General features: G+C 37.6%; 1 protein-coding gene across 1 annotated transcript in view; it reads right to left on the bottom strand.

Moving 5' to 3' along the window:
- WDR19 (WD repeat domain 19) overlaps positions 1-13,453 on the bottom strand; it is a 39,536-nt gene extending 26,083 nt beyond the window's left edge. Inside the window, exons 1-14 of the mRNA XM_059470132.1 lie at positions 13,410-13,453; positions 11,852-11,943; positions 11,702-11,767; positions 10,068-10,193; positions 8,265-8,380; positions 7,563-7,678; positions 7,151-7,231; positions 6,675-6,787; positions 5,246-5,419; positions 3,982-4,052; positions 2,655-2,827; positions 2,442-2,556; positions 1,596-1,702; positions 1,058-1,180 (exon numbers count right to left, since the gene is read on the bottom strand). Of these exons, the coding sequence (XP_059326115.1) occupies positions 1,058-1,180; positions 1,596-1,702; positions 2,442-2,556; positions 2,655-2,827; positions 3,982-4,052; positions 5,246-5,419; positions 6,675-6,787; positions 7,151-7,231; positions 7,563-7,678; positions 8,265-8,380; positions 10,068-10,193; positions 11,702-11,767; positions 11,852-11,943; positions 13,410-13,415 (1,479 nt within the window). The 5' untranslated portion in view covers positions 13,416-13,453. The remainder of the gene's footprint in view (positions 1-1,057; positions 1,181-1,595; positions 1,703-2,441; positions 2,557-2,654; positions 2,828-3,981; positions 4,053-5,245; positions 5,420-6,674; positions 6,788-7,150; positions 7,232-7,562; positions 7,679-8,264; positions 8,381-10,067; positions 10,194-11,701; positions 11,768-11,851; positions 11,944-13,409) is intronic.
- Positions 13,454-13,521: the final 68 nt, after the last annotated feature.

Genomic DNA, 13,521 nt, shown 5'->3' with positions numbered 1-13,521 from the left:
GGTTTGAGGGGTTTTCTGTTGGTTCTGGTATTTATCTCCCTCTGCTTTGTGGAGACATCGGTGCAGTTCTCGAAACAAATGAAATGTCTGCCTCATTGCTGAGAGAAGCCTAATCTTCAAAAAAAGCTGTAAAATTTGCTTCCATGAAAGAATCACACATTCTTAAGAAGAGAAGCACCTAAGTCAGGGAATAAAAGCAATCAAACTGATTTGTAATTAAAGGTATATTAAAAAATGTGGTTTTTGACATCAGTGGTAGTATTTGCACACATCAAATTGATCAGTTGCAAATTTAGTACTTCAAATTTACCAGTACCAGTTTAGGTGCTGAGGAGGTGTGAAAGGCTCATCTGCTACAAAATCACCCAAGTTATTAAATCAGTTATTAAACCAGGTCAGTACATCAGCTGATATCACAAAGAGCATGATACTACAATGTCAAACATGTCCTGTATTACTAGCGCCAGAAAATATTAAAAGGACAAAAAACTACCCTCATACATCAAAAACTCTAGAAAAATCAATAAGCATGTCCACATCCCTTTTCAGTGCCCTCCTTAATTCCTATCCTTGTTGAAAGACGTAAAAAAAATTGTCTTTTGACAAAGGCTTCAGTAGCAAATGAAGGCTTTCATTTATGCTACGACATTTGTATACATCAGTACCTTTTTGTCCACATTTTTCACATCGCCACCTAAATCAACAAATTTGCAAGGGAAGTGCTATGTTTTTACCTATACCTGGAAGACATTTTGATTGCCAATCCTCTCACTAATGCAATAGAATTAAGTTCTGCTATTAAAAGCAATGTTTTGCAACAAACACTAGTAAAAGCAAAACTTAACATTCCTGCCAATGCATGTCACATAAATGCAACAGTAAAGGAAGCTGGATGCAATTTTGACTGTATTTGCTCAAAGTTCTTCTATAGAAAATAATCCACTCTAAAAGTTCACAGATACACTTTTTGTTTTGCTAAAAGCATGAGAAGTAATCAAAAAATTCAAACATAAATATACTCCATCTAAAAAGATCTTTTGAAGTAAGTAATACTCACATCTGTACCATATATGAGGAAGTCACTAGTTAAAGCATGGCACAAAATTCGGTATTTATCATCATTTGCTGGGAAAAGTCGAGTTTCTCGTTCTTCCTGAGCACCCAAACCCTCACTTTCTATCTAAATATAAAGAACAGAATGAACTGAAAATCTCCACTGTTAACAATAGGGTATCATAGTGTTGCTTTTATCAAACTGTAAGAAAATTAGACGGAAAAAAACTTGCATGTGCATTTCTTAAGAACTTAGCATCTGCTTCTGTCACATTACCAGAGACCTTTAAAATAAAACTTGTTAAATACCTGACAAGAAAATGTTTTTCTTCACCTGTTCTAGTCTAGGTTGTATTTCTAAGTCTACAGAAACTCAGCTCTATATTTTATTTAGTCAACAAAACTATTCTGGAGAATTTCTAATATTTAACTCCATTAACTGAACATCATTCCATTTTATTTAATTTTTAATATTACATTAACTTGCTCAGCTTATCAACTCATTAGGTAACATTGGCAATCCAAATTGCCAGAGCTCTTACCATATGCAGCTGGACTTTACCCTCAAAGAGAGCAGCAGCATAATCAGAATTAAGGTGCATACTTGCTACTGTCCCCAGGTACTCCATATCTTTAAGCTTTTTTACATCTAAAGGATTCAAACAGAAAAGATAAGGTAAAAATATTATGATTTTGTACAGGTCTTCACTTAACTAAACTTGCAGTTGAGTAAGGAGATGTGAAAATCTTACAACTAAGCAGAGAGGGGACAAGTCACACATAAAGAGACTTTCTTCTTGGCAGTCAGAGATCTGGTTAGAAACTACAAGAGAAACTCTTTTCCTATGCAACTTTGACTAGTATTGTTATAGTTTTATTTAATTTACTGTCACTGAAAAAAAGGGATGCTTAGAAAAACATGAAAGTTTGAAATCCACCATCTAAAATTTGGACATAGCATAACCAACTGTTCCTTATCCCATACAAACAACATGAAGATCTGCCAAACTGAAAATTTAAACACTCTGATCATAGTTCCTAGGTACATTGCCCAACTTAGTACTTTAAAACAGATATATAATATCTCAAAAGCCTGAAGTCCTTAATTGATTAACAAGATGATGTGAAGAAAACAAGTAAGCAACAGTCTACATTTCATGACCAATACCTCACATCTCAAATGAGAAGTTTTATTTCTATTATTTACAATGTCTTGCCATAACTGCTTCAGCCTGTGAAAATTATTATCCCATCCTAGCAGGACCGTTGGCAATTCAAGGTTTTATTGTACAACGTGGAATGTCCAGAACTGCTAAACACAGTACTAAATTAATAAAATAAAATACAGAGTGCTGCATTAGTTTTAAGAGAACTAAATTTATGCTTACTATTCTCTCCAAGTGCATAAAACCAAGCCCGGTTGTTCATTCCTACAGCCAAATGATAAACACCAATAGCAACAAAACTGGGCTCTACTTCAACAGAGACTGTGACTGGTAGCTCCTGTAAGAAAACAAAACAAAATAAAACAAATTTCATCCACTTTTAATGCTTACTTTAATTATATCTACATGAGGTTTAAAAGGAAGAGGTTATCATACCCTTTCCACATGATTTGCTATGGTGACTTCAAGCAGAGAAGTGAGGTATGCAATCCGTGTACTGCAAGCGTCTCCAAGGATTGGAAGCTTTGTCAAGAAAACATGGAGGGATCCTCTTCGTGTAGATACTGCCAACAGCTGTCCATCATCTGTCCAAGCCATCTGATCTACACCTAAAATATTCACAAGTTTTTAAAAAATAAAAAATACAGTTCTTTCTGTAACTACTTAACCAACAAGCAATTATTTTGCTCTTAACTGTGAAAACTGTAGGAATTAATAGCTAGAATATATGTACTAAAGCTAACCTATTAATATAATTCCAAAATGAATTAGAATCACTCAACTCAAACACATAATTAACTAATACAGTGTTTTCCTCAGAGTGAAGACTTGACAGAATCACAGAATGATCTGATCTGGAAAGGACCTTAAAGGCCATCTAGGTGTAACCCACCTTCACTAGACCAGATTACAGATCTGTTACAAAACTGATCAACATCCTTCCTCTTTTCAACACTGAAAAGAGCACATTCAGTTCAGGCAGCACATTCAAAGTGATCCATAATACTGGAAGCAGCTGAGCAGAATTCAATCTTACTCCCCTTACTGCCAAATCAGTAAGCACTAAACACAGGAACTGCTGTTTGTTCCTCAGTATCTGAAAATGCCATTAGAAAAAAACATACTCCAACTGGCTAATACTAATATTCCAAGGGAGACAGAGAAGTGTTGTGCTGAAAATATCCTAGATTTCTTAAAAAGAAAAAAATTTTAAAAGGAAGTTTTCTACAAATAAAAATGCTGGAGGCAACCATCGACTTTACAAAAACTGAAGCATTTACAAACACTACATGAGGAGACAAGGGTGGAAACTCACTACTCAAGAAAATGGTTTTGTAACACTGTTCTGGAAGCCACAGGCACAAGTCCTGTACATCAGGACAAGAACAGATCAAGTATCAGTGTTAGAACAAGACATATCAAAGAGCACCAAAAAAATTAATGGAAAGAAGCAGAAACCAGTTAAGTGTATTATTGTAATAATCTGAATACAATGTAATACAGATTCAAAACTGCACAACACTAATTGATCAAATGTTCTGAGAGCTGTACTTCTCTACACTTTGAATAGGTAAAATATGCTCCCATTTTGCTACAGGTCACCTAATAAATACAGGTTGGGAAAGCAGGAGTTTTTGAAAAATTCTGTATTTAAACAGTTTTTCCAAGAGCAGTAGTTTTACTTTAAGAGCAGAGACACTGTCAAAATTCCAGTTTACTTAATTTGTAAAATTTTCTATCCCCGTGGAGAAAGTTAACATACCTTTGTTTTCATCATCCAAGTTTATTATGGCATACATTTCTCTCATATCAGTCAGATCATGGATTTTGATGCTAAAACAAAAATGAAGAGCCAGTCATTCCCACCAATCCAAATCTCAGTAATCATTAACTGGAAGAAACACAGTCCAATCAAGACAGCCTAACTGAGCAAAAAGTAGAACACGGATGCAAAATGTCTTCAATTTCCTAAAAACAACAGATTATTATCCATCACTGTAAATAGTGTATCACTATATCACAGAACAAAAATATTTGCTCAGAGAACTAAAATTTGAGGAAAAGGCACAAATCCAATTTGAAAGAATAGAAGGCTAGGGAACATAGATTGTTATTCGCTTTGATCTGTTATAGCATTTTAGTTTTAAAAGACATTACTGATGGACACACAGGGCTTGAAACATGGATGCAAAAAATACTTTCAATTCTCCTGCATATAAAAGGGAGAGAGTCAGAGTTTACTTATGCTATCACATCACTCAATGCAAGTTAAACCACTGAAAGAAATAACCCTTATTGTACCATAGCTCAAGTGCTTGAAGTTTCACCATGTTTTGCTCACAGTTAAACCACTCTTGATGTACAAGTGTCATAAATCAGCAGTTGGTCCTACACAGAGCTGAGAACAGAGAGAACTGTTTGACTCCTCTACTATGACACAAGTCCTCTTTTGCTGAAGAATTCAGATACCACAGAATCAGGGATTAGCAGATGAGGAACTAAAGGAGCTGTTCTATAGTATGCACAGAACATTTTGGAAAAACTCCAGTGTATTTAATTCCAGTTATTTATTTCCTTTTCAACTTTTGTCTAGACTGCAGGTAAGATCGAACACTGGAGAGGAGGATATAAGGTACCAACATTTTCAGTGCAGATTTAAATTAATTTTTCTCCTGTTGTTAAGCAGATATTTATGTTCAATCAATAAATCTCAGTAAAGAAGTTTGGACTATCTTGTTGCCAAGCAACATAACAGAAAAAAAATTGATCAAAAGGAAAAATACATACAAAGGTTTATTTCTTTTTCTGTTTTCAATTAATGATATTAATTACAGTTGCAGAGATTTTTGTCAACAATAGCTTCTCCTAGCTCTAGGCAGAGCAGCAGTTCCATACAGCCATTAATCTTACCTTTTCTAAATTCACTTCTCAGGGAACCTTGAAGGCTTAGGAAGCAGAGTGTGAATGCCCATTAGCTCCAGTCCTGAGAGATGAATTCTATTCTTTATATATGAACTACCACTTACCAATTGTCCCCACATGATGCAGCTTTGTTTAATGACTGTGATATAGCAATGCTGCTAAGATTATCCTTATGATTATGAGCTTGAAAGACTTCTTGTCCTATTTCACGAATGTGTGTAGAAATGACTACAAAATACCCTTGTGAGAAACCAATCATAATGTAGCCATCACCATACCTGTTACAAAAAAGTAACATTTTAGAAAAGAGATCTATTAATGCAATATGCAAAAAAGCATTTTCTTTCAGACTGCTGGGGTACAGTCAATTCCACCCAGCAACAGAAAAGAATAAACAAATTATGGGTATTTATATATATCATGTTGAACCATATAATATAAAATAGGTTAAGGGAAAACTATCAAAGGTCCCTGAAGGACAGAATCATGCCTGTGCCCAGATGCCTTGTAAGTCATCTTTATTGTCTCCTGTTTGTTATAATGCCACTTTATTTTCAGCAAGCTGTACACCTGGTAGTAATGGCAGGATAAAGATTTCTGGTTTCCTCATTGAAATAAGCATACAAGAAGATGGCAACTTTCATTTCAAGGTTCTGGCCTATGTGGTCCCATCAAAGCCATGTTAAAACAATAATGCCAGTCACTGTGCCCTTAAGGGCACAGCAAACACAGTGGAAGTACCAAAGCAACAAATTTGTGAATATTCTGTTTACTTTTCATAGTATCAAGCAGAAATGATGAGGTTAAGGCACAAATAGTTACAGCATGTAAAGATTAATTCAAACAATATCTCATTAGCTCAATTGCAAGAAAAATCACTGCAAGGGAAGCAGCCCAGGTACACCTTGTTACACATGGTCATAAACTAAGAAGCATATAGCTCCAGAATTTTTAGATCTGTAGTATAAAGGGATGTCAATTCCATGTTGACTGAACAGGCATTAAAAGACAAGCTGTAATGATTCAAAGACACAGAAATAGTACAGCTACGTTTTTGGTACAGATCTGAAACTTCTAGCTTTGGCTTTCTTCATAGAAACATTACCAATGGTATTGCACAAAAAGAAGGCTACAAGAACTTTGCACAGCTTTGCAAACCAACAAACTAGCTGAAGGACACAACTCTACCCCTAGCTCTTCCACCAGTTACTCATCCAAACAGAAAACAACCCATAAACCCGTGAGTTTAATCATCTGTCACGACAGCAACATACTTTTGTGTAAAGCTGGGCATACCAACAGTGATTCTGTTGGCAGATACTGTTTTACAGCTATTGAACAATTGAGTAGAACAGTTAGAAAATGCAGACTACCTTGTGTTCAGAAAATAATTACTGAAAAGTCTACAATGCAGACAACAAAAATCCAGTCTGAGCATGGGATAGATGATTTTGTTTCCAGCATTTATCAGAACTACTTGGGAAATCTCAACTTCTTAATACTAGAATAATTAATTAAGAAAGTTTTGCTCACCATTTGTAGCTTACAATACTGCCATAAGGCTGCTGAAATTTCAAATCAATTGGGTTATCAGGATCATTCAAATTAAAAAGGAAGAGAGTCTTCTTGCCAACCACTACACTGACCTGCCAATGAATGAAAAGAAAAATTAACATGACAAGAATGGCATTACTTTAAGGCCCTATATTTTCACTAGAAGATGAGATCTAGGAATTTGAATAATCCTTAAGAAACCCATGGATCTGAATTCTGAATCTTCATCAACAGCAGAAGAGATTTTCAGGACATTCCCCTTCGCAAGCCAGTGGTTCACAAATCTAAATGCAAGCTCAGCAGAATACACTCTCAAATCTTTACAATCTCAAATTCAAGACTTTCCCCTACAGAAGTCAGCTCCATTTCCTCAGAAGAAAAGGCAGCAGGTCACATGGAGTTATCCTGTTAGATTATTCCCACTCGAGCTACAGTATTTTGTGGTGACTTCTTACTGTGCTTTCCCTGGTTGATACTCTGTCATCAGTCTTCATAACTGAGAACTGCATGTCACTGGGATCTGAGCTGACTGAGGTCTGCAAGAAAGAAGTGCAGATTGAGAAATCAACAGTTAATGCAGCCCATGCTGATGATAAATAATGGCATTACTCCTGCCACGTATAATTTTGCATAAGGACAGACAGGGAAAGTTACTACTGCATTTAGTATCAAAGTCAAGAAAATCACTGGGAGAAGACATGACCTCAGTTTAGGTCTTAATGACATGTTGGCATAAAATGAACACTGAAAAAAGAAAAAGCTCCTGGTCCTTGAAAGCCCTGGGATTCAAAATGCACAAGCTCCCATATGTCCCAGCTTTCTTGGAAACCAGTACATCTTAAAATAAATGTCCATTATAAATACTACCTGTCTTATAGTATCCCCCTCCTGATTGCTTATAGTAATCATTCTATCTTCACCTCCTAAAGCAAGGAGGTTTTCAGTACTCCAACAGCCACAAGTAATCCTCTTGGTGTGTTTACCTGAGAAAGAAAAAAACCCATAGAACACAAATCAAACACAACAACAACAACAACAAAAAATCTGTGATGGAAGTACACATCCTTCAGCCAGTCACTCAAACACAGAATGTCAGAATGTGAAACAACCTGTCAGAGCAAGAGCCTTTTTTTAAAAAATCTGCTCTCAGATGAAAATCTTTTGACTTTAGATGAAACAGCACAGCCCTTGTTCTTACATTTATTTGCTTCACATTTCTGGGGAATGTGTTACATCCTTAGCCTTCATGCCCAGAGGTACTCTAAGGAGGTAAGAAAGAGTAACTTAGCAAATGAACAATCACACAATTCCTTGGCAAGAAAGGTAACACAAGTCCCCCAGGAGGCAGTAAGGCAGTGTTAGGTATTTGTGTATATATACATACATATATATATATAAAGTTAGTATTCTCTCAAAATACTCTCCTGAGTACACCAAAGTAGAAGGTGCAAGTTGAGTGTGACCACATTTTTTACCTGCATGTTTATATAGAGAACTGGAAAGGAAACTATGTATATTAGCAAAATTCCACTTTCACATGTGCCAGAGCAGTTTCAAAGCAGTCCATACCAAGGACAGAAATCTTGCGAGAAGTCTGACGGTTATATATGAGTAAGTTTCCCTTTGTTGTTCCAACAGCAAGTAAAGCTCCTACTCGAGACCATAACAAGAAAGACATTGCATCCCTAAAACAAAGAAAAAATTTACTTTGTATAGTAGAGATTCCTTTCATGTGTTCACATATTCAAACATTTAGCAAAATAAATTTTGCATTTGTCTTTAATTTCTATGAGTCATACAGACCAACGAGAACTTTCAAATTAAGTAAATGTTCTCGACCAATATCAGAATTATCTAAGGATGCAGAAGATAGTAAAAGTAATAAAAAATCGTATGAGGTAATGTAGCATGACTTGTACTTGTAAATGGGTCTGCAAACATCAAGAGTCTTAGATGGAATCACTGGTTATTTTCCAGTCACTTTTTGTATTGTTTTTTTTGTTTGCTCTTCAATAACCCAATGCATTTAGCCAACTCAAAAGTGAGTAGGTCTGGTTCTAGTCAATGTAATAAAGAAGTTAGAAAGATCTATTTTAATTTGAAGTTTCAGATAGAGCAAGGCCTATTTTGGTGCAGATATTATATATCATGTTAAAAAACCAAGAGCCTCTTAAGCAAAAAAAACTGTAAACCAAAATTTTCTAATTAGTGCAGTCCCTCCCAACTTTTTAAGTTTCACTCTAGGTATGCAATAGAAATTTGAAATATTGACAGGTGAAATGCCCTCCAATATATTTGGTTTGCATATAAGGATGCTTTTCTAATTTCAAAAAGGGAAGGATATCAGAAAAGCCTCATTATCACACTGTTTATGTCTTGGTGCTTATTCTGCTTAAGCAATAACACCATGACAAAAAAAAGGATCAGGGATTTACATAGATATATATTGCTCTAGCAAGACTGCCTCCAGTAAGCAATTTACCTCCAGTATTAGAGAGAAAGATCATGAAGGAACTGCAATTAACTGCAGACTCCATTCTGTTAAGTACCTTCTATGTTCCTTTTTGCTTGCATACTGGCAGGTTACTCTTCTCCCCATAGTATTTGCTCACATATGAGCAACAGACCATATCTATTCATTCCCTCAATATAATATATGTATAACACACATCTTAACAAACACAGGCAAGAGTTGTTTCCACTCTCTCTCCTACAAGAAGAATGTTTATGTAGAACGCAGGAGTTCAGAGAAATAGACTCAAAGAAGTCACAAATTTAATTGTTAAACCAAGCTTATCTATTAACCCAATGCTTGATGGTTATGCCGACCCCAGAAGAGTCTAAAGTCTGTGGCCAAATTCAGAGAGGTAAGGCTTTGACCCTTAGATATCTCCTTTCATCTTAAACTACTCTACTTTGTGAACAGCATTTTAGCCCCCTTATTAATTTAAGGGGAAAAAATAATTCTTAGCACCACTGATATCACTTATCTCACTTTTAAGCTCCCTTTAGCTGGTGTGAAAGACTTAGGAGAAAGAGTAGCAAGTGCAGATACATGAAAAATTCACCCATCCTGGTTGCTACCGCAAAGGTGAAACATTGAAGAGAAGTGCTCTAGAGACAATTGCACTGCTGACACTCAAAAAATAAACAAACACCCTGTAACCCCCAAAATCCCCATCCACAACAAACACTTCAAAACCAGCAAATCATATAAAAAATAATTTAGCAATTAACAGCAGCATATTAGTTTAATTAGTATATATATTATGAGGACTCCAATAAAAAGATGATCTTGAAATATAGCCTCCACATCAACAAGTTGCAATGGTAAAACTCTTTAAATATCCACATTAAAACAAAATTTCTTACCTCATGCCACTGTCTACCTGGCTTGTTTTGTTTGTGATTGCATCCCACAGAAATACGGTGCTAGATTTGTCTGTGATTATTGCTAAAGTATCTCCATCCTTATCCCAGTCCATAGCAACGCAGTTACTGAAGAAAAAAAAAAACCACTAGGAATGTTAAAGTGTGTTTGTAAGTGTACAGAAACAGCCAGAACTATGCAAATGAGTCCCTATTTTTCCCTTCTCCTCCCCTGCAAACCCAGACTGGAGATTTATCTGTAAACTATTCCTATAGCAACCCCACTCTTACTCAAATTATTATTATTACCCCACTTATTATTCAAATCCCATTGATGACAGGGGCTGAGAGGAAGGCCATAAAAAACACTGCTACCTGTGTTCTAGTACTTGACATACGGTCACGTTGATTTTCAAGAGACACTGAAAGTCCTCTGTAAGGTTGTCGTTTGTTAGAGGCCATTCAGAGTTGGGATTACTTTTCTGATAATACATCTCTGATTCCACACAGCTTTCCTCACTTTGGACAATTTTCTGGAGAGAATGTGAATTTATCACACATTGTGCAAACACTGCACAGAAAGAGCTGGGCCATGGATATTACCAAGCAGAAGAGACTGACACAGCCAGACCATATTATGAACAACACCTACCCTGAACAGCAAGGTGTGATGGTCAGTGAAAAACATGTGAGTCTGCTAAAGACTATGAGAATTGCATCTCCTGGTTTGGTGCAATTACCACAAAGACTGGATTTCTAGACTTCTTGGGGAACTGAGTGATTCTGGCTCATATTAACCAATGACACAGGGCTATTTAAGTGATGATTTGGAAATTAAAGTTATACTCTTGACTAGAGGTTTCAGCCTTAAACATCATGGGAGTTTTGCCTTGACTAAGGGGTCTGTCTTAATTGAAATTCATCAGGTAGTTAGAAATAAAATTAAAAATTGCCATGATGATTAAGAACAGTTAAAGTGCTAAGAAGAGATGAACAGTACACAAATGAAACTAACACGAGGTATTAATGATGCTCAATAAAAAAGTATTTATTGAGCAAATCAACATGATGACCCAATGTCACACCATTTTTCCCTAAGGAGGTTTCCCCTGATCCATATCCAGCCGGTTCCTATGGTCTCACTACCTTTTAAGAAGTTCAATATATCTTCCCAAAGTGCATAAGCTTTTAGATTTAATCTGAAAAAATCCACTTTGTAAACTTCCATACCACTCTCTGATGTGAACCAGAGAGTGATAAGCTGGGAAAAAAGTATCATCCTGACCTAAAGCAACAATGCCAATGCGTACAGTTATGCCACTGATGTAAACACAAGCACTAAACCAAAGAAGTACCTTTCCTCAGCAAAGCCATGGTAACAAATTGTTAGAAAATCGACAATAGCAAGAATGCAAGGATATATTGCACACAACGTCATTATGAGCCTTCTTAATGTGATAGGTTTGTTTTTTTTTTTTACATTTTAATTACATAATTTGTCTTCTCTGCCAGGTATGTTCACCAGAGATAGTATATCATCCTACAAATTTCTCCCATTGTCTAAGCACCTCACCAGAAGAGAAGCGTTTTTAAAGAAAACAACAATGAAAATAATTTAAACCTATCTTAGGACATACCCTGGCAGGTTGATGTCATTTCTCTTCTGACCATGACGATCAAAAATTTTCACAGAACGATCACCTCTAAAAAAGATTAATATATAGAATAATTCCCTTTCTTTATCAGCAATTTTGATGGACAAATGCAATGAATAGTTGCAGTCTTACCCTATTACAGCAAGAAAATTTCCTAAAGTTTTCTGCCAAGCAAACTGTACAGGAGAACCAGACCAAGCTTTTTCATACAGAGTGAATACTTGCTGGAGGAAAAAAAGAAAAAAAAAGTAGGAAATGATACATCTTAAAATCATCATATATAAGAATACTACAGCTGCCTAGCATGTTAGTAACTGAGTACTGTGGAGGTAACCCCCCCTCCACCACAAACAGCTTCTGTGTGATTCCAATGCACTGAAGTAGCAAAATCCCAGATAAACGTTCTTTGAGTGGAAAAAATTGAAGTTTCTGCTGCTGGGTGTTCGCATAGAGAACTGCAGCTCTATTAATAATAGACTATTATTTGTGCCTCCTAGTTACAAGAAAAAAAATTGCATGAGACTCTCCCCTTGTAGTTCAAAGACCACATCGTTAATAGTTCTTTAAATTTAATGGAAAAGTCTGGGACCAGAAAGCATCCTTGGTTTGTAAACACAGAAGGCTCAACATTCACTCTTTTAGAGACAGGTAATCTTTTGGTTACTCTGAATTGCTGGGTCTTAAAAGCTAAGATCCCAAACCAACACACTATAAAAAGAGATTCTGACTTCCAAAGGAGAAAATTTCTGAACGGCCTTTTCCTTTTGCAGCCCCCACAGATATTTTTATGTAACCTGGGTGTAAGATAAAGCCCACAAGTTTGCTCCATAGCTGGCTATCGTGACTTATATCCCTACGTGTCATAAGATAAACACCAACCCCTGCTGTCCACCAAATGCCTGTGAGGTTTGCTCGTCTGCCACAGGTTCTTATCCCTTCTTTTGGGTCAATGCAAACTGAGGCATTCTTCACACTGAATCTGCATTCTGCTCACAAAACCAGCAAAAACACAACCACCACATGCCACACTCATAAACCACATCTGACAATGACGTTTGATTTTGAAAAACAGTTTAAGGAGGAGGGCCACCAAGATGATTTGAGGGAAGAAGCACTTCTCCATCTATGAGGAAAGGCTGAGAGAGCTGGGATTGCTCAGCCTGGAGAAGCGAAGGCTTTGGCGTGACCTAACTGTGGGCTTTCAGTACCTGAGGAAACATACAGGATAGGGAGGGACTATTATAAAGGCATGCAACCGCAGAACAAGAGAGAATGGCTTCAAACTGAGAGAGTAGGTTTGGATTAGTTACTAAGAGGTGGCTGTGACGGTGGAGAGGCACTGGTACAGGTTTCCCGCAGAAGTTGTGGACACCTCATCCGTGGAAGGGTACAAGGCCAGGCAGGATGGAGCCCTGAGCAACCTGGGTTGGTGGAAGATGTGCCTGTCCATCGCAGAAGCGTCGCAACTGGATGCCCTTTAAGCTCCCTTCCACCCGAAGTCTCCCCACACGAAAGTAAACAAACGCGTGAGTGCCGGCAAGCACACCAGGCCCCCATGCCGCTGCCGGGCGGCCCTTCCCGCCGCGCCTCCCTGCCCGGCCCAGGCCGCAAACGCCACCGCCCGCTCGCTCCGCGGGCCGGACCCAGCGCTCCCCGCCCGGCCCCGGCGCCCCGCGGCCCCCGGACCCACCTTCATCGCGGCCACCAGAGCGGGCCGCCTGCGCCGCCACCGCGCATGCGCCTCCCGCGCGCGGCGCCGCGGTCACCGCGGAAACGGAGCGGGCCGGGGGCGGGCAGAGAGC

This window comes from Ammospiza nelsoni, chromosome 4 (assembly GCF_027579445.1).
Source record: "Ammospiza nelsoni isolate bAmmNel1 chromosome 4, bAmmNel1.pri, whole genome shotgun sequence".
In the NCBI taxonomy this organism is placed as follows: domain Eukaryota; kingdom Metazoa; phylum Chordata; class Aves; order Passeriformes; family Passerellidae; genus Ammospiza; species Ammospiza nelsoni.
Note: the sequence above shows the minus strand (reverse complement) of the source record. Positions and strands in the feature narration are given on the sequence as shown.